The 26,294-nt window shown below is 41.2% G+C and overlaps 1 protein-coding gene across 2 annotated transcripts in view; it reads right to left on the reverse strand.

Moving 5' to 3' along the window:
• Positions 1 to 26,294, reverse strand: part of LOC124777113 — a 211,293-nt gene that overhangs the window by 127,619 nt on the left and 57,380 nt on the right. For both annotated transcript variants that reach the window (XM_047252399.1, XM_047252400.1), the window contains exon 3: positions 8,917 to 9,005. In XM_047252399.1, coding sequence (XP_047108355.1) covers positions 8,917 to 9,005 — 89 coding nt within the window. The remainder of the gene's footprint in view (positions 1 to 8,916; positions 9,006 to 26,294) is intronic.

The following is a 26,294-nucleotide window of genomic DNA, read 5'->3' on the forward strand; positions in this document are numbered from 1 at the left end:
TGTCTCAGAGATTGGATTTGACACTTCATTTTGCGACAATAGACTGCTTTTACAAATTGGGTCCAAATCCCTTACCTTTTGTCTCATTCTGTCACACACAAGAAAGCTGCTACACAAAGGAAGCAGCTACTCGGGTAGTAGAGTACTTGTGGAGTGCACATAAGGGTTTTTTAACTTAGGCGGTAGTTTGAGGTGCTGAAGAATACCCGCCAGTCGATTCACATAGAGGAAAGTCAAACGGCGTTCAGAATAAAGAAATGTCAGACCATCACAATTTAGTCATTAAACTGTCGAAAAATTCTTCATAAGGTTCCCGAATTTAGTGCCCTCCAGGGAAATCCTCGCGCTCAAATTATTCTTGGAAGCGAGAACTGGCTGAAACCGTAAGTGGAAAGCTCTGAGATATTTAGCGTGTCGTGGAACATATATCGGAAAGATAGATTAGAGGCCATAGGAGGGAGTGTGTTCATTGCAGTTGACAAAAATATTGTTTCTTCTCAGTTCGCATTTGAGTGTGACAGTGAAGTCATCTGGTCGTGTATAACAGGTGTAGGTAAAACTAAGTTAATTGTCGGATGTTTCTGCCAGCCATCCGATTCCGCTGTGACAGTCATTCAAAGGAAGTCTACAGTCAATAGCGCGTAAATATCCAGATCATGCAACACTAATTGGAGGCGTCTTTACCTGCCGAGTATAGACTGGGATGTCTATGGATTCATTGCGGGGGATACAGACAGACACTCACGCGAAATACTTTAGAACACGCTTTCTGAAAATTGCCTTGAGCAGCTAGCTCGACAGCCCAAACCGAATGGAAATATCTTCGACCTTGTAGCTGCAAAAAGGCCAGACCTTACAATGTCTGTATAGAAACGGGGTTTAGCGATCATGATGTCATCATAGCGACTATGATTACGAAAGTTAATAAATCAATTAAGAAGGCTAGGAGAATGTTTCTACTAGATAGAGCAGATAAGCAGTTATTAACATCACATTTGGACACTGAAATGGCATCACTTAGTTCCAGTAAGATGGATGTAGAGGAATTGTGGGCAAAGTTTAAGCAGACTGTAAATCGTGGTCTGGAGAGTTACGTGCATTGTAAATAGATAAAGGATGGAAGAGATCCACCATGGTTAAATAACAGAAGTCGGTAGATGCTGAGGAAGCAGAGGCTATTGTTCTCCCGGTTCAAAGGGGGACGCACAAATGACGACAAGCAAAGGGTAGTAGAGATTGGTATGTCTGTGACAAAACCTATGCGCGAAGAGCATACAACTACTACCTCCGTCACACCTTAGCAAAAGATCTGGCAGAGAACCTGGAAACTTTTGGTCGTGTGTAAAATCGCCAAGCGGGTTCTAAGGCTTCCATTCAGTCTCGTGTATGGTGCGGCTGTTGAAGATGGCAAAAGGAAACGCGAAGTTTTAAATTTCGCGTTTAATAAATCGTTCACACAAGAGAACCGTAAAAACATACCATAATTTTACCGTCGAGGAGACTCCCGTATGGACGACATAGAAGTAAGCATATCCGGCGTAGAGAAACAACTGAAAGATATGAAAACAAATAAAGCACCAGGTCCGGCTTGAATCCCAGTTCGATTTTACAAAGAGGATTCTACGGCATTGGCCCCTTACCTAGCTTGTATTTATCGTGAATCTCTCGCCCAGCACAGAGTCCCAAGCGACTGGAAAAAAGCGCAGCTGAGTCCAGTACATAAGAAAGGTAAAAGAACGGACCTGCAAAATTACAGACCAATATCCCTAACTTATGTTTCCTGCAGAAGCCTTGGACATATTCTCGGTTCGAATATAATAAACTTCCTTGCGACTAAGAAGCTTATGTTCAAGAATCAGCATGGTTTTAGAAAGCATCGCTCAGCTTGCCCTTTTCTCACATGATATACTGAGAACTATGGATGAAGGGCAACAGGCAGATTCCATATTTCTAGATTTCCGGAAAACATTTGACACGGTGCCCCATTGCAAGCTGTTAACGAAGGTACGAGGATATGGCGTAAGTTCACAGATATGTGAGTGGTTCGATGACTTTTTATATAATAGAACCCAGTAAGTTGATCTCGACGGCGAGTGTTCATCAGAGAGTGCGAGAGGACCAATGTTGTTCTCTCTACACATAAATGATTTGGCGGACAGGGTGCGCAGCGATCTCCAGTTGTTTGCTGATGATGCTGTCATGTACGGTAAGGTGTCGAAGTTGAATGACCGTAGGAAGATACAAGACGACTTAGACAAAATACCAGTTGGTGTTCCCGGGTTCGATTCCCGGCAGAGTCAGAGATTTTCTCTGCCTCGTGATGACTGGGTGTTGTGTGCTGTCCTTAGGTTAGTTAGGTTTAAGTAGTTCTAAGTTCTAGGGGACTGATGACCATAGATGTTAAGTCCCATAGTGCTCAGAGCCATTTGAACCATTTTGAACCAGTTGGTGTGATGAATGGCAGCTACCCCTAAATGTGGAAAAAACTGAGTTCATGCGGATGATTAGAAAGAAAAAAATTGTAATTTTCGGATACAGTATTACTAGTGTCCTGCTTGACTCAGTCAAGTCGTTTAAATATCTGGGCGTAACGTTGCAAATCGATATGAGATGGAACGAGCATGTGAAAACTTTGGTAGGGAAGGCAAATGGTCGAGTTCGGTTTGTTGGGAGCATTTTAGGAAAGATGGTTCACTCGTAAAGGATGTGAACGCTGGTGCGACCTATTCTTTAGTACTGCTCGAGTGTTTAGGATCGGTACCAGTCGGATTGAAGCAATTCAGAGGCAGGCGGCTAGATTTGCTACCGGTAGGTTCGAACAACACGTTAAGTGTTAAGGAGATCCTTCGGGAACTCAAATGGGAATTCCTGGAGGGAAGGCGACGTTCTTTTCGAGAAATACTATTGAGAAAACTTAGAGAACCGACATTTGTAGCTGACTGCCGAACGGTTCTACTACTGCCAACATACATCGCGCATAAGGACCACTGTCGAAGTAGATATAGAAATTACTATTGTTTCAGTGTCCCGGATTCCACTTTTCTTTGCTTCCAGAATCTCTGTGCACCTTATCGCCTTATTGTTTTTGAGTATATTTTCTAATAATAAAAAATTGTTGCTTGGTATTAGGTGAAGTATTTAACTGATTATTACTTTAGAACAAAAGTTGAAAGGCTTAGTTGGATATAATGTGTCGACTGCGGCACAAATTTTAATTTATATCTGCAGCTTCCACCATTATCGTAGATATAGAAATGGTGTAACACTGTTTAATCTTTCTTTAACATCAGTGTTAAATGTATGTGCTTTTCTTTATGATTGTTGAATTAGTATTTCTGACAAGTCTATGTAAATTTTGTAACACTGTTAATTTTTCTTTAATGCCGGTGTTAAACGTATATATGCTTGTCATAACTGATGTATCAGTGCGTGTGTCAAAATTGGATTTTTGTTCGTTTATATATGGTTGCTATTAGTGGTATGAGTTAACCCTGTAAACCTCACATAATGTGTTCAATGATTTCTGATGTGCTTGCAGTGTGACTGGGTGCGAGAATCGTCGTTGATGAAGCCGTATTGTAAAGTTAAGGTGTAAAAGAGTTATTTTTGTGACATCTGGAATTTCTTTCTTTCGATTTTTGACATCCCCAAGAACTAAAATCTGTGAATCATGGTGTCAGTGAAGTTATTAACAGAATGAATGGAAGAGGGTTTGAGAAATCAAAGAAGTCAAAATTGTAAAGGTTAATGAATTAATTATTAGTACATCCTGATGTTTCTTGTTCTCTTTTAGTTCATAACTAACTCTGGGCACTGGTATCAGTCTCCAACGAGAGCAGATGCTGGCATCAGATTTCGAAAGGCATGGGCGCTGCCTGCAGACTATAACGGTGACATCTGGTTTCTTAAGCGCTCCTTCACTGGGTGACATGTAGGCTCGAGTAGACTTTCTTAATCCAGAATGACTTTTATGGAGACGTGCGATTTATTCAATTCCATGCCAATGATTCTATTAGTTGCTTGTCTCTGATTCGCGAGGGACGTCATCGTAGTGAGTCGCGTTCACTGTTCACCCATTTCCGCAATGTTGTTCATGGAGCGTCAAGGGCGTGTGCTTAATTTGCCACATGTCTGACCAGCAAGCCCTTCATATAAGATGATCCATGCAACGTTTCTCTGCTGCCGCTGAATGAAAGTTTGACTAAGATCCTCAGAGCTGATACCTTCATTTTGTCTTACCAGTTTTCCTGTGACCCATCCAGAAGTGTTTTAACAAGTGATTCTTTCCCCCATATATATATTCCTCATTCATATGTAAATATTCTGTAGATATTTCCTCATTTGTGTGACGAGGAGAAATATTAAACTGAATAAATCTGAACTTACCGTACCTCTTCATTAGTTAGATAAACCCCCTACCATTTAAATAATTAATGCAAGACCGGCAACGATGGTTCATTTAAGAGGGCTTTACTGAGTTATCCTTTGCATGAGATTTTGACATTACGTATCTGAACAAAAGGGGGCCGTTCTGGAACGCAGTAGTTCAGACTGGTTCAAGCATTAAACCGACAGTTAAGCCGACGCTTACGTTGGTATCATGAAATACGATTCTGTACATTCAGGAAATACGGCCCGAAAAGGAAATTCCCGAATCACGCATTACACTGAATTTCTATGCCAGTTTCTGTCATAGCAGATACCTTTCATTGACCATGTTACATGCCAAACAGCAACATCAGCGCTTGAAACTGCGTAATGTGTGATCCCTTAGCAATATTTAGTAAATGTCCTTCCATACTATTTGTAGTACTCAGTGTCGACGCAAAAGAAAGAAAGGTAGAAGAAAGTGAAAGAGAGGAGTGGGGTTGTAGTTAGTGACTAATGAGCACGCCTATCACGTTTTTTACATTATCTCACTAAATACGGAAATACTTATTACTGCTCGTAAGTGAGCGAAACTAATGGACGAAAGTGACTCTCGAATGGTCTGCCATTGTCAAGTAACACAGTTCTATGAAACTTGATCATACACAGAAATAACTACTGCAGTCTAGTACTGCACTTGCGGAAGCGTTGGGAAGACGTATTGCAGCACGTCCACAAGCACCAGTGACTATCCAGCAGTTATCAACCGCGCTGGGGGGTGAATGGAAAGCCCTACCACAAGAATTCCTTACCAGTCTTGTGGCCAGCATGGTAGCACGACACAGAGCATGCATTGCCATCCGCGGTGATCACTCACCCCGTTAAGAAACATGTCCCGCCTTTTGTAATGTCCGTAGGACCGTCACGAATCGCATTGACTTCAGTGTAATTATTGTCTTTCAATAAAATATCGTTTCTTTCATGCTATTGCGCATTTCTTTCAGTTACCTCCTGTACTATATTGCAGTAATTCTTTCTATGCATAGTGCAAGTTTCATCAAGCTATATTACTTGGCAGTGACACATCATGTGGGAGTTAACTTTGACCTTAAGTTTTACACACCAGGGTAGAGTCACAAAATATGATTTTGAGACTAGTAAAAATGGAAGATTTAAAAATGGTTCAAATGGCTCTAAGCACTATGGGACTTAAGATCTGAGGTCATCAGTCCCCTAGACTTAGAACTACTTAAACATAACTAACCTAAGGACATCAGACACATCCATGCCCGAGGCAGGATTCGAACCTGCGACCGTAGCAGCAGCGCGGTTCCGGAAGCGCCTAGAGCCGCCGGCCATAGCGGCCGGCTGGAAGATTTACTGAACTTAAGTACTTCTGTTAGCCTTATGCACTACAGATCTCGCGTTTCTCTAACATTTGTTTCGTGGCTCTTTAAGTCTCCATGCAGAGTATCGCTTTCCCCCCCCCCCACCCCTTTTTTTAATTACTGGAATTATCGTGTCATCTGTTAGTGGAAGTGTTCATGTTAATTTGTTGCCAGTCGAGCGCTCCATCGGCTGATATCCACAAAATATATTTACGAAAATATTCTCTCTGAAGCTAAAGCAGAAGTTACTTTACGTAATACTGTGTAGACCTCACTCCTTCGTAAAAGATCCTTTAGATGGGGCAGCAGTGAGATCGAAGGCATCGGACATCTCATTCGCTCTGATTCTTGTCGTGATGTTCATTCTCTGCAAGAAATTTTATCTCCAATGGCGGAAAGAATTTAATCCAGTTTTCGACGTCTCTCCGACGTCAGTCATTAGCGACGGTGCTGTGTAAGTTTGAGAGCACTGCATAATGTGGGCTCTCGGTGAAGTTCACTATATGTAGTGAATGTTGTGGTCAAATTGCTAGGCCCACTTAAAAATTAGAAATTTTCCGGGGACGAAAACAAATCTCTCAACAAGGGATAGACGATAATGTGACAGCTCTTGCCACCAATGATAATTGCCGTGTCTGAGTCACAAGCCAATCATTGGCTAAAAGGCATGAATGTTTAAGCAATGTAGGGAGCCGTCTGAAGCTCGCAAAATCTGAGAATGTCGGCAGCCCTTGGGTGTGCCAGGTGAGTTTTGAATCCTCTGTGGCGAAGAATGTATTCGGTACACGTTCTGGAGTCATGTTAGATAGCTGGAGACTGTCCTGCCGCAAGAGATGGTCCTAGTGTGCTGTAATTAAAGTACAGTAAGTAAATAACGATTGTTTTTGCGGGAATCTGAGGTGTTATCCCTGGCCTACGTTGTAGTTCTCCTGTTTTGTCTTTGTGGATATTTCGGCGGCAGCGGCAAGAAACGACTTTAGCATTAAATGCTTTCCAGTCAACTGTCGGACAGTGGCATTTATCTGAACGCACTTAGACTGCTGCAGAGCATTTATGTCTGATTCCTGAGTTTAACTATTTTAACCGTCTCTTTTGTGACGAAGCGAGGCTGTCGGCCCTTCTGAACGCTATTCTATGAGTGTAACAGTGCCGAGAATTTATCTTGCTCTACCGACAAACGTTTAGTTTGTAATCAATGGGTTATTAAGTAACAAAATTTGTTTTGAATGCAACGTATTGCTAGGAGCATATGGATTCTTGCCTCGGACATGAGTGAAACTTCGTGAGAGGTCGTGACACCACTAAGGGGCAGGGCAGGAACATTTAACACAGATTGTATTGCAGAATATTTTTTCACGTAGTGAAAACAGAAAGTGGCAATCCTGGGTCCGCCCCCGGTAGATGAGTGGTCAGCGCTACAGCATGTCAATACTAAAGGCCCGGGTTCGATACCCGGCTGGGTCGGAGCTTTTCTACGCTCAGGGACTGGGTGTTGTGTTGTCATAATCATCATCATTTCAGTCGGCCGCGGTGGCCGAGCTACCCTAGGCGCTTCAGTCCGGAACCGCGCGACTGCTACGGTCGCCAGTTCAAATCCTGCCTCGGGCATGGATGTGTGTGATGTCCTTACGTTAGTTAGGTTTAAATAGTTCTAAGTTCTAGGGGACTGATGACCCATAGTGCTCAGAGCCATTTGAGCCATTTGACTTGGCGATTCTGGAAAGCTTCAACCATTATACATACATTCAAGAGAAAATAGATTAAAGATAACTGCTGTACCTCTGTTCAGGGAAAAACTCCAAGGCAGAATGAGCTGCTGATGACAGGGACCACTGGTGGCGAGATATTCTCGTCTGGGGGATATGTAGAAGGGATGAAATAATCGTCTGATAGGTTTTACACCAGTAAACAACACGGGAACCTTCTGTCGAATCACGTGCATCCGTTTGCTGGCCTACAGCGCTGTCTGGTAATGAACTGAGAATCTTTACTTACTCTAACACCGCATTTCATTGCCCCCACTATTATTATTATTACTATTAATACTGTGTGCGGCTCATGTATTGTGTTCTTTGGCAGTGTTGAGTCTCTAATGATATAAGAGAGGACGTGAAATAAATTAATATAATACTACAGCTCACAGGAGACAGTTTAAAATTTATTAAAAAAAAGTCTGCTTTGAGGAAAATAAGTGTTTGAGACCATGCAGTAAAATCTATGGAAGTGTTTAATGTTGATTGCTTTTAGGAACTGAGTGGGATCAGCAAACCGTTTTTTGGGAAATTTTTTTCTGACCTGAAGTATGAGAGTCCCGTTTTAGTAGGAGCTTCTTGAAGTGAATCACACCACCGTCGCTAGATTACCGGAGCTATTGAACCGAACAACCTGACCACCTGGACCAGATGATACGTCCAGATTGCCATCTGACAGCTGTCGAGCTTTCGCCTGTCTTGCCGGTTTGCTGTAAGCCAGACAGCACTCCTTTCGTGACTCACGATTACGCTGACACCGCACCTGGCAGCCCGTCCAGACGGGATAAATTCCCTTCTTCTTTCTAGGTCTCATGACCTGCTTTTTCTCACATCATAACAGCAATGCCTGACAAGATTTGCAGGACAAGCCATTGACCCGGAGGCGGATGCGAAAGCCGTTGCCTAATGACTCGCATCCTTATCTCTGTAGTATCTACACGAAAGAACGTGACGGCAGCGAATAGCTGTCTAGGTGTCGTTTAGTGGTGTGAGACATCTGTCATTTGTGGTCAGCACTTCCGATATCGTAGACTTTCTGTAATGGAGGATTGTAAAAAAGAAAACGTGTTTCTTGACCAGTTTCGAAGGTCCGGGAGTGGTCGTTGCACCGGACCACACTGTTTCTTGATCCGTTTTGACGTCTCAGTAAGTGTCTGTTTGCTAAACACTTTAATCTACGCAATATATTCAGAACAGTGATTTCTATTTCATGACGCCAATTGGCTACACGTTACCCGCTATACTGCAACAGTTGATTTTAAGCATTGTTACTGATATTGCTGGATTATTTCTTAAATTTTATGTTGTTAAGTCATAATTACTATTCTATGTATTACCCACTATGCAATCAGTAATTTTGCGCAAAAGGATAAAATTATGTACACTACACCTTTTGGTATATTTCTTACCTCATCGATGAGCTCTAAACTATCGCTGGTGCTGGAGCATTCCTTGTGACAGTGTCCAACATCAGTCTTGATTGGCTTCCCGTTCAGTCCTGTGGAAGAATGGAAGGTTTCATTTCCATATTTAAAATGTAGGTAGTGCAGCTGCACTACCATATTATTCAAAAGCAGCTGTTAACTGATGTGTAACAAAAAAGCACCAACTTCACATGAAATGCTTCTGTTATGTTCGTAGGCACCTTTGCATTTGCAGTCTTATTTCTGTGATACCTGTTACCACTGACTCAAGCAGTAAAGTTATGAATACACTGGTCGCAATAAACTTCCTAGAATAGCTTCAGTAACGCGGCGTTTTGCTTCTGTAGCTTTAGTTAGGTCGACTAGTCAATAATATTATTTGTTCCCACGCCGGGTGAATCAGCGTAGACTATTTCTATAGATTTGTGTCCTTGGTTAGGCAGCTTTTAAATAATTTACTAGGCAGTTTTTGTTGTAGCTATTTAAGAATGTTACTGTATTATGTATTAGTAATACTATCAACACTATCTGCCCAGATAGCCGTACATGTTAAAGTACTGCTTCCGCGATAGCGAGGTACATCGGTCCACGAGCTAATCCGTCTGGTGGATTAATGACGACAGTCAGTATTCCCGTGGATGTAGTTTTCAGGCGGTTTCCCGCATCCCACCAGGTGAATATTGGGTTGGTACCCAAGTCCCGTCTCAGTTCTACGATTCGCATACATTTAGAAAAAAAAATTATTGAAGGACATCTTCTAAACACCATGAGCTTCCACTTTCACATGCAGACAGTTGGGGTACACACATTCCATCCGGGGGGGGGGGTTCACTGGGTGGCGACAGGAAGGGCATCCGGCTACCCCTTATTTTAACCATGGGAAATGCATTGATAATCGTTCCGAACCTTTGCCGATGCAGAAAAAAGGGACAAGAAAGAGGAAAAAAAGGAAGACTAGTAATACTATTAACACTGACGTACTAACGCGGAAATTAAAAATATACTTGTGTTGCGCAGAAGGCGAATTTTTATTTTCTTTAGTCAAATACTATTTTAATATATGCTTTCTTTGTGTTTTTTGTTGTTGTTGGGACAAATGCGACACGTTATTGACGTAGACACTGGTCGCATATTCATTGTTGTTCGTCCATTTTAACTCTCTTCTTTCTTAACCCTCTATATCTCGTCTTTAGATCAATTCTCTTCTGTACCTACAAATTGTAACGTAACAACTTTCGGAAGTACAATATTGAAAATGTCAGAGTATCGCAATAAAACTTCTTAATGCATTGTACGTATTTCGCACCCATGTTCTACCATCAACATGTCTGAACCAAAGTGTACAGGTAACACAATTTGTCACACGCAGCTACCGATGCCCCTTATCACGTTTTTCTTTGATTTAGTTCTGCAACCTTTGTAATAACTGAAATTACAATTGTCTTTTAACATACTTCATTTCTTATGGCCTGTTAATATATATAAGTTGATTTCAGCACTAATTTATCCACATAGCTAAATAATATAACATTTGTAGTGCATTTAAAATGAATTTGCTAATCCGCTAGATACTCAATTGCAACCGAATTAAAGGTAGACGCTGTGCCCTAACGGAGAGCCTCCTGTCATCACAGCGAATGGAATCGTTCGGCATGTCACAGAACTGTGGATTGTAGCGCATTGTGAAAGCACGTAGGTGGGTTACAATTGGGCTCACCAAAAATGATTCAGATGGCTCTAAGCACTATGGGGCTTAACATCGGAGGTCATCAGTCCCCTAGACTTAGAACTACTTAAACCTGACTAACCTAAGGACATCACACACATCCATGCCCGAGGTAGGATTCGAACCTGCAGCTGTAGCAGCAGCGCGGTGCCGGACTGAAGCGCCTAGAACCGCTCGGCCACAGTGGCCGGCCTGGGTTAATCACTCGCCAATTTAATGCGGAGCAACGGTGATTAGTGAGTAGCGGTTCTATCAGAAATCACCTCTTCACTGTGAGCTAAAAGAGCCATACCTCGTATGTGTACCCCCACCTTCTGCTATTCATTGAGCTAAGAAATTATCATGGACGCTGGAACACCTCCATTGCATGCACGAAGTGCAGAAGGAGATTAGCTCGACAGATGAAGCGCGGTACACTTTTGTTCATGCTCATGGTAGAATATGGGTGCGTCGAGAATCACATGACGCGATGCTTCCCGGTTGTCAACATAGCACTATTTAGAAAGGAAGTATCCCCTCATGACGTAATTCCCCTCATTTTTCACCCGTCTCTCACCAGTGAACAGTGTGGGAACCTACTGTACTATCATCTGCTTTCGGTTGTTCACTTAGGCCGTACCACATGCTACCTGTGCCTTGAGCGAGGTAATGTCCATTTCCGTAGTTCTCAGAAGGTCTCTGAACGGTCCGAGAGAGACGAGGTTGTAGCGTAATTTTAGAACTGCTCCAGTGTCTCAGAGATCTGTTGCACTGATGTCGCGGCTCATCTTCCTCCTTCCTTTCTGCTCACAACAGACACGGCACAAGCACTTACCGTAGTGCTCTCCACAATATAGATTTCGGTGTGTCTCATAACATGACGGAGAGCAACGGCAAGCTTCTCGCAAGTTGCCACTGTTAAGGACAGTGAGGGCTATTAGCGTTGTCCCCAATAAATAAGTCTGAAGCGGTAATTATGGTAATGAAAACAAGTGGAAACACGAAGACCGAGGAGCCTCCTGCATATTTTGTAATGTTTCTGTTTGCGGCTAGAGTAATCGATAGTCTCAACAGACTGTTTCTGAAGAGTAATATAAGGACTACGTTTCTCGGTCAACACCAGATAAGACATGTTTTGATCTACGACGCACATGCCTGACCTCCTCCACACTGCTGGAGTATTTGAAGTGATGTGTGGTTGTGGCAAAGTATGTATTGGCGAAACTGGAAGGATAATCAAAGAACGCGTTAAAGAGCACGAACGCCGTACTTTTTAAGATAAAATGTCAAATCAACGGTTGTGGAAAACCCGAATAATGCGGCGGGATTTGGATTTTAAGAATATTCGCAGTCTAGGTAGAAACAGTAATATTTTGTACAAAGACATTCCATGAAGCAGTGAAAATATCGAAGGATGAGTACAGTTTCAACAGAGATTAATTCTACAGGCCTCCGTCTTCGTGTATACACGCTAACACAGATCTGTAGCGAAAGAGGAACCTAGATAACTACCAGAAAACAGCCGAGACGGCACACAACGTTATTTTGGACTCACCTACTCCTTCAGTATTTATCCAACGACGACGACGTACCAGTAGCAGCCTGAAGATTTTTAGCCAGTTACTTGACTTCTCCGAAAAACACGAGGAAATGGCTTTTTATAAATGAGCACAACTCTGTTTTCCGTCAGTGTGCAGCCATTCAGGGATGCCAATGAAATCCTGAAGAAGATCCCAGCAGAGGGATCGAAACATCGATCATCGAATAAATTTGAAAAGCAATACGATCTGACCTAACGACTCAAAGTATCTTATCAGAAAGTGTGGAACTGTGTTTTTCTTTGTATTTTGCTTTTACTTATTTATAGTCAAAAATGGATATTTTAAATATTTTGCAGATCAGATAAATGGAATCAGCCCTGATCTTACGCTATTAACGCATATCATGGTCTGCTGCGTTCCGGTCAGTATCGATGTTTCGTTAATCTTTAGGCTACATGAAATTAATAAGGAAATATTTACAGTTCTCTTTTTTAAAAAGTTTCGCAATTGGGAAGTTCTAAACTATGAGGTTTGGTAGTTACTTAAGGATAGCAAAAAAGTAAATACTGTCAGAAATTTGTGTCAGTACGGCTTATAGCGCAAAAAAAGAGAAATAGCGCTGCACAGAGATACATGAAGTATTTCAGCATAATGTTGGACCGTCACCATATTTACGATTACTCTCTCCTAGCCGTCGCAGTATGGCATTGTACGGGTCTACTGAAGCCTTGCGTTATTACATCTCGTAAAGCTTGCATTTCAAAGCGATGTGTATGTGGGATTGGAGTCCTAGCAGCACGCCCAGCTTCAGTTTGAGACAAGTATGATACGTGGCTGGTCGTGGGAGAGTAACCATGGGTTCTATCAGGAACAACAAATCTAACGTGGCAGCGTGGCAGCTTTTGTATTAAGAAATACTTCAATTACAGAGCTGTTAATCACGCCTCGCTGAACCTAGAGGGAGACTTAACTGGAGAATATGCTATCTAACGTAAATGTAATAATGTTTTCTAATCGTTTGAATGATAAAATTACATCTGTGCATAAATACATTGGAAGAAAACTTTGTTATAGCAATTCCATTTTCACGACTGAAATGTGTTAACGTACGTATAAATTCACGTGTGCATGACCTTCAGTGCTTCACAAACGTTCCTTCTGCCTCAGTTTTGTCTCGCATTCTTTACTTATCTTTATAGTTCTGTTGTATAATGCACACTTCTCTATTCCAGGTGAAACACCAGTATGGATGTACTTCTCCCGTACTTGGGCTCTGTAGACGCTAAAGGTAAAGATACTGGTTAGAGTCCTCGATTCAAAAAGTTGTGACAGTGAATAACATTTATTCACCCGCTGTTCAAATCTATGATAATCCTTTCTTCCATCAGATTGAACATAGCAAATACCATCCAAGTGGGCAAAGATAAGAAATATGTCAAAGATCAGGTTTTACCATATATTTAACACTTAAAATTTACATCGAGCACTAACTTTCAGACAACAATGTCGAGAAATTTCACATTATTAATGTTCTGAGGACTACCAGCCAATTGTGCGAGGCAGTCCAAATTAGGATTATGCGCTATTAATATACTCCACAATAATGACTCCTAACTCTCAAAACTGGCTATGTCAGTAGTAGACAATTCTAAGGAATGATTGACAGCAGGGATGTTTCCTACTAGCGTTAGTTGTTTGTGGTTTATTGAGCACTGGTCACTCCGCTTAACATAGCACTGCCTGTGCGAGCGTAATTTTAGCGGTTCGCATTAAGCTGATGACTCTAGCCGCGGAAGCGTAGCTGCTAGTGCTCGTACTGCCAGCCAGGGTCGTGTACAGTATAGGTGAACCATGTACGTCCCATCTCTCTCATGCCCTGCCTATTTCGCTTCATATTAAGGGGCTATATAATTTTGGCCGAAGCGAATTCCCATTTGTTAACAAATAACCTGAATATGTTTTTTTATATTTCATTTTATCTGTTTCTAATATAGTGTTATAATTTCATGTATTGACTCGTTCCATGACCATGGAGACTTCTCCTTAATTTGGTCCCACGGAATAATAAATAAATAAATAAAAATAAATAAAATAAATAAGGATAATTTCCAACCAACATGGCACATAGAGCGGAGAGTCACTGTCACCTTCTAAATAAATTGCACTGCCTTCCACAAAAGTAAACCGACTGCATGTCAGTAAACCACATACGAGTACGATGAATTTTTGCTGGCTCACGTAAAGCATCCGAATTGACCATCGTTTATCTATTCTAGCTCTGTTATTTAGCAGCAGTCAAAGATGAAATATAATTACTAAGCGCTCAATTAAGTACAGCGCTAATAACGTCTCTAACGAAATCTTCCAGCCTGAAATGGTGGATTGTCGGAGGCCTCATGATTACATTCAAGCTTTTTGGATAACTGCATTTTGGCCTGCATTGAAATATATTGAAAGTAAACAGTGGAATGAGTAATGGGGTGAAGTACTGCGGCAACGACGAAGCTCGGTGGTAGAAGTGTGACGGCATCGGGCTATTTTTCGGAGTTTTGGCTCGAACCGTTAGTTTTAATGTAGTCAAAGTGGACGCAGGTCTTTATGAAATCATTAAAGCCAACAGCAGTGGACAATGTAGAATTGTAGACGTTTGGTATTTTTGGAATACAAAATTTCTGCCAAATCGTGTGTTCCATGCATGCAAATATTCGTGCTTGGCGACTGGCAGGCCCCGACGTGGCGCCGGGCGATCTCCCGCTTACCAGCAGCCGACGCTAGATTTACGTCCAGGATGCGCGTTGCGAATGATTCATGGTCGGTCTGTTCATTCCGCAATAAATACTCTTTCATAAACTCGCGTTATTGGGCAACCGAACACTTTTGAACCTATAGGTTTGCAAAACGTCCTCCATAAATAAAGAAACACGACCATAATTAGAGACTTGTTTTAGTTTTGCTGGAACAGCCATCGCAACAACGCCGTAATTAACAGGATGGAGTCGTTAAGCACAATTACCAACACTGGGAAGAATCTTTCGTTTGACTTGTACTTCATACATTTCAGCTAACTGTAGTTAACGTCCTCTTTGGCCTAACTTCAAGTAATATTGCAAGAATGGGGAGAGAGCCGGAAACTAATGCAATGTTTGCTTTTCATTATGTTTAACACTCTTTTCACTTACACTAGCTTCCGCAATCGGTATCAGTGGCCTTTGGTCACGGAAGTATCAGGTCTGAATCAAAAATGTAACTGAAGAAAGTTTCATTGCTACTATTTGATCCTTAAGGATTAGCGGCGGAAAGACCCAGGCCATTAGAAAGCGGTCCACTGTCCTGGGTAAATTTAAAAATGTTTTTCTTAGCAGCGAACGTTGAAAGTACTGTTGATCATAATTTCCTCTCACATATATCTCGCGAGGTGATCACGACGGGAAGATAATTTAAAATTTTTTTCTGTGGCTTCATAGAATGAACATTTAGGACACTGTGGATATGACTTCATCCGCTGGGGAAGTTAGCTAAGCTATGCACCGGTCTCCGACTTCACTCACTTTGTTAATCGATATACATAGTTAATTTTTCCAGACGTGAATCAATTTTTAGGAAATTGTGATGGCCGTATTGTGCTTTAGGTTGTTGATCTTTCTGATGAGCGCGCTGCAGGTATGCGTTCTAACGCACCTTCAACATGGCTATTTCTGTCAAAAATGAATTACCATATTCTGAGCTTTGTTGAGAGATGAAGATTGTGACATATGAAACTTCGACAACTTAGCAAGTAATATCATCCGACGTCCTCATGTTGGGTGAATATCGTGAGATACATAAAAATTTGTTTATATTTACTATCGGAGCCGTGCTGCAATATCTTGTCCTACTATTCTATACGCTCACAACTAGTTTCAACCTTGAGACTTATAATGAAATCTCAATTTGTAAAAGAAGAGAGATAAGATTACATACTAGTCGGCTACGTTAAAGAGAATCTTTGATTGTATAATAAAATGAGTGTTTATAAAAGAGATAATTGAGAAATCTGCAACAACCATATATCCCTATGCACGAACTTAACCAAGAACCCCCTTCGTAGTCGGCCGAAGTGGCCGTGCGGTTAAAGGCGCTGCAGTCTGGAACCGCAAGACCGCTACGGTCGCAGGTTCGAATCCTGCCTCGGGCATGGATGTTTGTGATGTCCTTAGGTTAGTTAGGTTTAACTAGTTCTAAGTTCTAGGGGACTAATGACCTCAGCAGTTGAGTCCCATAGTGCTCAGAGCCATTTGAACCATTTGAACCCCCCTTCGTAAAAGGTAAATGCAAACTATAGAAAGATTCTAAACGTGGATAAACCCAAACCGGTCAGGTAGAGTAAAATCATGTGACATACTCTCTCTTCCGAGCTACTTAAAAATAAATGATAATGTAAATGCAGTGCTGTCTACTCAGGATCAAACGATCAAATCCTCAACATCATTATAAGCGTGTTCTGCGCTTGTATAAACTGTTATGTGAAAGGTTTTCGTAGTTTCTGCAATGAACTCTTTTGCAAACTTCAATTAATATCCACATTAGCGAAGCCGGCAACGCTCCGCAATTGCTCAATGTGTAGATGGAATTGGGTATGCGTCCTGATCTCCTTCTCCTTGCCCCGCTTGCCCATCACATCCTCTGTCTTCTCTGTCCACCTTCTCCTCGTTCTCTGCCCACCACCTGCCCCCCCCTCCCACCCCCTCTCTGTCCATCTCCTCCTCCTCCTCCCTATCTCTCCACCTCATTTTCTCCCTCTCTGTCCACCTCTTCCTTTCCTCTCTCAATGTCTAATCACACCCTCCCCGTCCTCTGCCCATTTCCTCTTCCCCTCTGGCTGATCTTGAGCCTTATTTATTGTTGTTGCCAACGAAATGTTGATTGGGAACTGAAGCTGCATAAAATAAATGTGTATCCTGCTGCTGGATCTGTGAAGATAGAGCTTCAATGATAGTATTTCGCATAGTTTTAATCTGCAAACGGGTAGAATTACAAAGTTGCAGATAGTTCATATTCCTTAGCAGTTTTCCGATTATAAGCTCGCAAGCCACAAATATAACTTTCCTGTTTTCTGTTAAAACGGACTGCAAGGAAGAAAACAAAGCGGCATATTGTTGTGTATACAATTTTTCATTAAAATAATATAGGAGAAAAAAATACTGTATACAAGGGAGAAACGACTTGTCTAATGGTCTCAGTGCCCTGCTATCGTGGATAAAACTGACTGCGAACAAGAAAGCGAAACCGCACATTTTCACAGTACAGCGTAACACAGAATATTCTATCTCGCAGTCGGTTTGAACAGAAAACATGCACACGTTGCTTAAAAAAATATGCAGCCAATATTCGTTTGAAAGTTTGTTAGTCTCTATCATTTAAAAATTTGAAGTAAATCGAGCAAGATGTCTCTCCTATGAGTCGTCAGGTGTATTTCCTCTTATGTTTTGGCAGATATTTGCAGTTTAGTTTTTTCAAGGCTCATCTGAAGTCAGCCCAAACAGATCCCGTTGATCACGTCTCACCTACGACGCCCAGCGTCGACGGAAACCGTCTGTTTGTTTCCCATTACAAACAAAACGATTTCTAAATTGTAATTTTACGTGCCTGTTGGATAGAGCGGTCCTAATTAGTCTAGTGCGATATTCGTTTTATCAGTTTACACTAGTAGGAACAGTAAAAGCCGAATAATAGTCAATACTCTAGCAGCGACTGAGCAGCGCTTCTGCACGGCGGTAGCAGTCAGCACGGGCCGGGGCGGTGCTGGTAATTCTTCGTGTTTCACTATCCCTGTTAACACATATCGGTGAAACGAATGTCGCAGTAAACTAATTGGGACCACTCTATTCAACAGGCACGTAAAATTACGATTTAGAAATCGTTTTGTTGGTAAGGAGAAACAAACCAATGCGCTCCATCCACGCTGGGCGTCGTATGAAAGACGTGATGTGTAGTATCTGTTTGGGCTGATTCCAGCTACACATTGCATAAACAAAATTGAAAATATCTGTACAGGCACCAAAGAAAATATGGCTGATGGCTCTTAGGAGAGACGCTCTGTATACTAGTATAGATTTTAAATATCTATTTATCTATCATATATATTTAAAATTATGTAGCTGATGTTCGTCCGAAGGTTTATTATAGCATTGTTTAAAAAGCTAATGTAAATCAGTGAAGCACTTTTCGGGATTTTTGGTAACAACTTTATGCAATAGAGTAGATTTAAAGACCTAGTTTAAGACACTTGAAATGAGTTGCACGGAGACTTACATGGTTTTATATTTAAACGTAGGGAGATATCATCACCGAGCCAGTTAGTTAGTTATCTCTTGCAGCTAATTTAGTCTGCTTCTGTAACTTTTGTTTCTTCAGTTGTATAGTCCATGGAGCCCACTGTGTGCCAATATTTGAACTTCAAGCTCTTGTGCGGCCGGAGATTTGCGTAAGACAATACGGATACATTAGATTATATTTGTTAAACTGGCAATCGTATCTTGTTGATAAGAATATAAGGTGTCCCAAAATCGTGACAAACCTTAAGGACAGGTTTCTTACACCAAAACAAGAAAAACATCTTGTAAACAAGGGCTCTAAAGCGCATACATTAAGAGATATAGGCACTTGTTCGTCTTCGATTTTATGAAACACGCCTCTTCTGCTGAAAGCTCTTTGCTTTTCATATTTTGGAAGGAGATAGTACGGATCAAAACAACAAAAAATCTCCAGTAAACATGGGCTCTAAAACGCATATCTTAAGAGCTACGAGAATTTTTTTCAATAGGTGAGATGTTTCACACTAGCGAAGATGAAAAAGTGCTCATAGCTCTTAAAGTATGCATTTTAGACCCATGTTTACTACACCTTTTTGCTTATTCTCGTAAAAGGAACTTGTTCTTAAAGTTTTTGGTGTTTTTGGGATGCCTTGTATCTTTATATTATTATTTCATTCGTTTGCCTGTGTGGCTCTTCATACTAGCTATGTGGCTTCAGGGCTTTGGAATTTTGTGGTACGCGAATTATCGCATTGGTGACCAATTGAAATAAACTGATGCGTTTTGTAAGTATGAATGTTCTTCGGCAGCTGCAGTAAATGGCTTACTTTCACAACTTGCTTTCGTAAACTTAGCGTTTCAGTAATGTTCCGCTAATATTAGACACTTCGTACCACAAACTGCAATATAATTATACATTACTCCACTCTAGTGGGAAACCATATGAGCAGCGTTTTATTACCTTTACATTTTTTAAATATTTATCAGGAAACGGTTCTTGTTATTGAGCGTAAATGTGGACAGTTGTGTAATATATTGCAATAATACGTTGCACGCGATGTGTACTTTTTACTGACGTGTTTCCTGCTTCAAAATCTCGGCACTTCCAAATATCGCTTCAAAATCTAGATCCTTACCAATATCTCATCCAGCTACCGTTTTACAATGTTTTAAAATACTTAGAAAAAGAAAATAAATAAAAAGTTGTCGGCAATTATCCTGTAGATCTAACGGTAACTGGAGTCGGCTTACTTACAAATGTAGAATATAGACCTTCTTACCGATCTAGATATTTTCCGGAGGTGATTTTGAGAAATCCATAGAAATCCTGTCATTTTTTCAAATATCATTCCACTGCTTTAAAAGCTGTGTCACCTGACATATCGGAATAAAAGGGAGCATTTTCCGAAGTATCATATGCAGTCGTAGATGATTAATTTAGAAACAAATTCACAACCTTTAATGGTAGAAAATATGTACTGCTGTATAACGGTGCCAGTTAGCTGGCAAGAAGAATAATTCCTTAGACATTCCTCTCTCTGGCATAACCTTGTATCTGCACGTGTTCCTTTCGTTGATATGTCATACTACTTTCTATCCCCACTATACGCAATTTCAGCCACAGGTGACTTACATCCATTATATCTCCAGAAAGAACTCTACATATAGGAAAGTGGTAGACTGTGTGCGGGCGGAATTTACAACTATTCTTATTGTTTTTCGTCATCTGTTTCTTTCGATGTCTTCCCTTACTACAGCATCAGACGTTCTTGATGTTGTACAACGGTGGTATCCAAATAAGAATACTCTCTATCTTATACTAATTTACTGTTGGGTCTATGTGCTAGCAAGAGCAATGTTGACATATCTGCATGTATGGCCGAAGGAACATTGCATCGAACTTTACAGACACTGTCGAATACAGGCACTGCACTAACATATTTCAGCCCAAGCCAAGGCAACCTGCCGGTCAATCTAAATAAGTCTGACTGGTTGCAGTTGTGTATAACTTATTTACATTTAATATAGAGTCACGGTTCTAAAATATCCGTAATGGATAAGCATAAGTCTCTCACTGTCCGGGAATCACATAATTCTGCGAGCACTAAGGGAAGTAGACATTGCGACATGTAAGTTTGGGGTAGTCCGGAGAACGTGCTCGGATACTCAAAGCGGTTAAGGCGACCGCTCGCGTAAAGCGGGAAATCCGGGTTCGAGTACTGGTCCGGCACAAATTTTCATTTGTTCCCAGTAAACTGTATGGCTGTGGTGGTACCGTATCGCAGTCTGCGAGTACATTTGATGGCAGTCTTTTACATCGACAGATTTCCTTTCAGTTTTTGTCTGCTTTTTCGGATGGACAAGGCCGCCGTGAGTCTGGTGCCATTATGACAGTACAAGGTCCCCAACATTACAAGCAAGGTGGTCGTGAAGCCCTGTATGTCATAATGTATGTTTTTCTTATTTTATTTCAGTGTTTCCTATTGCTTGGGTGTTGTGCGAGTAAAAACAAAATGAAGAAGCAGCTACTAAAGCAAGCACTTACTACATTACTCGAGCTGATTGTGAGATGACGTAAACATAGATACTAATTACAACATCAAAACTAGCGCCAGGGAGGACATGCTGCCGTACGAAGTACGCCCACACTTACAATAGGTAAGCACTTCAGGAACATCAGATGCCTTAGAATTGGAGAAAATCTGCTGGAGAATTTATTCGGTAGCTGCCAGACACCTTACAATAGGTAAGCACTTCAGGAACGTCAGATGCCTTAGAAATGGAGAAAATCTGCTGGAAAATATATTCGGTAGCTGCCAGACACCTAAGTACAGTTCCTATGAAATGACGGCAGTTGACTACTTACGCACTGTTTATGACGGGGAATGCATTTAACGAGTTATTTCCGTGGAGTGGTTATCGCCTACAGCCGGCCGGTGTGGCCGTGCGGTTCTAGGCGCTTCAGTCTGGAACCGCGTGACCGCTACGGTCGCAGGTTCGAATCCTGCCTCGGGCATGGATGTGTGTGATGTCCTTAGGTTAGTTAGGTTTAAGTAGTTCTAAGTTCTAGGGGACTGATGACCACAGATGTTAAGTCCCATAGTGCTCAGAGCCATTTATCGCCTACAGTTGATAACAGTACATGGGAAATGTAGTTCCTGATGTCGTTACTGTAAATTTGTTCTTTTATTTTAATAGAGATAATCTACATCTGTTTTGTAGTTACTTTAGCGCTAATTTTGTTGTATTATAATCATTAATATTATTGTCGTCGTAATATTTCCATATGAAAAGTTTAATACTGCAGCATTTAATAGTCGACTGTGAGGAAATGAATCGTATTTCTTTGTCAAAAAATCAGTGAACCGTTTTAACTTAGTAACAAAACCAATGTCATTATCGATCACAGTTGTTGCGCTATTTCGATGTTTAGGCACGAGCACGTCGTCTCGCAAGAAGTCACTGTCGGTTCTTGGTCGGAATGTAGCTAACAGTCTGAAAGAGTATTTGGATTCGTTCAGTTCAACAGCAAATGAATTTTATTTACGGTCGGTAATTCCGAGCGTGCTACATGCGTTCGTTGGAACAGTCGCTTGCAGTTTCAATGGATCTGTATCATTCGCAGGCAGTTTGTGGAAGTAGACGCATGTTTCTCAGAATACTTGATAATCGTAATTTATGTTTATACTTACTGCTAGGGTATAATGAAAAGGAAAGTACTCTATTCAAACATTTACATAATGGAAACATCGAAACTCATCTTTTTTACTGGGTTTGATGATTGGTTCTTTACTATACTTATCAGTGTCGCTTATTAAGAGTCGCGATAATTATTGCCAAGTTTAAACATGTCCTTGATGTAGTGAAAGAACTCAGAAGAGATTCATCCAGTGCATACGGTATTTGTATAGTACAACATATGACGATTGATTTGCTGTAATACCAAGGTAAGGGGGCTATACTACACAGAGTTATTTAATGAATTGTTGTGGGATAGTGGAAAGCCATTTAAGTCGATCTGGAATTTATTGCCTTCTTTCAGACTGTACTTGTTCATCGGGTAGTCATTCGACACCTTCTGTGGGTGAAGGCTTCTCCCAGACTTCCCATGCACTGCGATTCTCGTCATACACATCCTTGTCGCTCCTGCACGTTTCCTAATGTCATCTTCCCACCTTCCATTAGATCGTCGTCTCACACCTCTGAGACCAAGATCTTCCTTGGGTCTTGGCTACTAATACATCGATATAACGTTCCTTAACTGTCGTAATTATATCTCCTACTCCAACCTATTTTCTGATTCAGGTATTTGTTTTCCAGCATTTCCTAGCTCGTAGAACACTCATTCATTTCCGATCGGTTTTCTCATTTACTCTTTCTCTCACTAATAGAAAACTTTTCGTTCTACACACATTTGATGATTGTTTATGTAATTCTATGTGTTTACCAAAAACATTCTAGGTAGTTTTTTTACTGTAGGGGAAAGTGTTGTACCTTGAGGACTGTCTACCGAGGAACACATGTTTTCTGGTCGGTGCCTCGGTCTAGTGACCAATTTTAGAATCACATGAACGAATGCGTACTAAAGACCGCCATAAACAGTTTCCAGCGTTTTTTACTATTTTTAATGTTGTAAGATATGATGTTTTTTTGGGGAGCATTTGTAAATATTTTGAGTTCTGCACATTTAAGTGCTATATAATATTGGTAATTCTTCAGCTGCAATATTTTATGACTGATAAATTTGTATATCTTTTTGAAACTACCTATATAATGTGTGGAATGTTAAGGCACATTTCGTTGCTCCTACAGAGTCCTGTACCTTTAAACGGAAGGAGGTCTTCTGCCATGGAACATCTGATATTTGCAAACGAACTGGGTTTCTTTACTGTTTTAATAATTTTACTATCTTGAAATTCGAAATTTGTGTTTGTTTCCAGTAGCTTCAATATATAACGTCCAATTCGATTTTTGGTAATACTTCTGTTTAATTTGATTTCACTTACTGAGTATCGGTGTGTAATAGAGCAATAATCTAACAGATTATTAAAACCAGCGTTGACAAAATTTTGTAGACTGCAACGTCTTTAATTTCCATTTGCATACGTAAATAGCAAGTGGAGGAGCCTAAAATGAGGGAACTGGTAGGCGTTATAAGCCAAGATATCATAACAATTGAATCGATATCATAACAATTGAATCGATATCATTACAATTGAATTGCTGAAATAAGGTGAAGGAGCATGTAAAAAAGCACTGGAAAACTGGAAACATGCCCACGAAATGGCAACAAGCAGTAATATGTCCAATATACAAGAAAGGAAACAGAACCGAGCGTGAGAATTCCAGGGGTATATCGTTATTACATAGCGCATACAAGATTTTTGGACGTTTACTAAGGCTATTACCACATAGGGAGGAAAACGATGAAGAGTACCAAGCAGAGTCATGTCAACGGCGTGCCAGATATTGATTCTCAGACAAGTAACTGAAAAGATGTGGGAATCTGATATGAAGGTATACTGTCTATTTATATGTGAAGGTTTCAAGAAAGCCTATGGTAAGAGTCCACAGAGAAAGCGTGTTGAAGATAATGGAAGAATGTTGGATACCTTTCAAACAGATAAGGCTAAACAGAATGTGCACTGAGAAAACTACATGTAAAGTGAGTGTTGAAGTCAGTTAGTCTGCATGCTTTACAGTGGAGACAGGTGTGAAGCAAGGAACCTGCATCAGCCGCAGCGTTCTTGACATGGAATGGGAAAGGCCCTAAAACAAGCGCCATCGCTATTGTTATAGCGGAGTAGGAAGACGAACTAATAACAGAAACTAAATTGCTAATAGTGGAGGCACAAAACGTGTATTATCTTGACCGGTTCTCAGATCTAGAACGTATGATGGTAACGAGAAACAGTGAAGAGAAAACGGAGGGAACACTGGCACAGCAGTTAGAAGTTAAGAAGACTAGGCGCTTCAAATATGTAGAACTAATGTCAGTGATAACAACAGCATGGAGGAAGGGAGAATTAATGTGACGAAATCCGCAGTGAGGTGTCTATTTTCAATGGGCAAACTACTCAGCGACAAATTACCAAGAAGAAAAACCTCCACACGTGTATACAAGGCAATTACTGTGTAACCCATATTAGTGTATGGGGCTGTAACATGGCCATGAGCAAGAAGATAGAGAGAACAAGGTGTTAATAAACATCTTTTTACCTGTGTCAGAAAATGGAATGTTTAGAAGAATAGAGACCACTGAGACTCACATGCCGTTTAACGTAGTTGATATGACAGCTGTAATAAACAGCAGTAGAATTGAACGACTGGATCATGTACTGAGAAGAGAAGAAAGAATGATGAAGGCAGTGCTAGAAGAAAGCTGCAAAGAACGAGACCCATTGTTAGAACAGAACGGAGGTCGAAGAATGGAGTTAAGGAAGTTCTGGAGACTCTGGGAGCCAACAAGGGCATGCCTAGCGACAGAGACCAATAGAGCGAGGCAGTTAACCGGCTTTGTTTCTTGTGGCCAACTTAGAATACTTTATTACATTTAGAAAAATCTTATTTTTTCAAAGTAATTTTTGTAATTCCATAAAAAACCTGCAGCAGACGAGAAGCGACTGCTATCGTTTACAAATGGAATAAGAAAAGAAGTTAAACTTCTATATGCAAATGTCTGAAAAGTGTTCCAAGGTACAAAATTCTCCCGTACTGTTTATTTCTTTTCCGGCATCCAGTCGCCTACATCTGCTCTAAATACAATAGACTGTGACTTCATTGTTAATTTTTACAGAGTTCTTTATCATGTGTTGATTATACGAGGATTAATCATAAATTGTCCTCCAATTGGCTATTACGAAATAAAAATAAAAAGTACACTTCCTGACAAAAGAGTGAAGCACCCAGAAGACATGGTCGGACGTCAATGTAACATTTTTCACGTACACACCATAGGCGGGTAGGGAGATAGTTAGAGTTGCACTTCTCTTTGGGACAAACGGCCACCAAAGAGCATTAGTGTTATTCGTGTTTGTAGTTATTACCAGGCCTGGTGGGGTATACAAGGGACGTGAACAGCGAAAGATATCGTGCGATCATTGTGGAGGACACGAAAATGTTGCGTACTCATGTGAGACAGCATTTATCAGCCCATGACGGAATTTGAAAGGGGGTCTCGTTGTGAGTATTGTTGGCCAGCTGGTCGAATCGTGCAGTAGTCGAATTTGTAGGCATTCGGATGGGACGTGGCCCCATGCTGGATTGCATGGGAACGTGAGAGCCAGTATAGTCGTCGTCAAGGTTCCGGTCGACCATGTCTAACCACCAGAAGGGAGGATCGCTGTATTGTGGACCAAGCACATCCCAACTCCTTCACGTCTGTTCCTGCCATCCGGGAACAAGCAATCGATCTCCTGCAACATTCTGTGTTATACAGAACCATTCATTGGAGACTAGCAACAACCGACCTAAAGAAATGCTGCCCCATGCGCAGGCAGTCATTAACACTGCAAAACAAACGGTTGCGTTTGAGTGGTGCTGCGACAGTGAAGCATGGACTGCTGATGATTGACATTGCATTGTGTTCAGCTAGAATCACGGGTGACCAACGTCGGTGAATATGGCGGCGACGTGGGGAGAGGTCCCATTCTTCCAATGTTTTGGACAAACAGCGGTGTTAGTGCTGGCGTCAGGGTGTGGGGAGCCATCAGGCATGACTTAAGGTCGCACCCGGTAGAAATTGAGGGAAATTTGTCGGCACAACGGTACGTCAAGGACATCCTGCATTCTAATGTGTTACCTCTCACGCGACAGTGTCCTAGC

Source organism: Schistocerca piceifrons, chromosome 2 (genome assembly GCF_021461385.2).
Source record: "Schistocerca piceifrons isolate TAMUIC-IGC-003096 chromosome 2, iqSchPice1.1, whole genome shotgun sequence".
NCBI classification, from domain to species: domain Eukaryota; kingdom Metazoa; phylum Arthropoda; class Insecta; order Orthoptera; family Acrididae; genus Schistocerca; species Schistocerca piceifrons.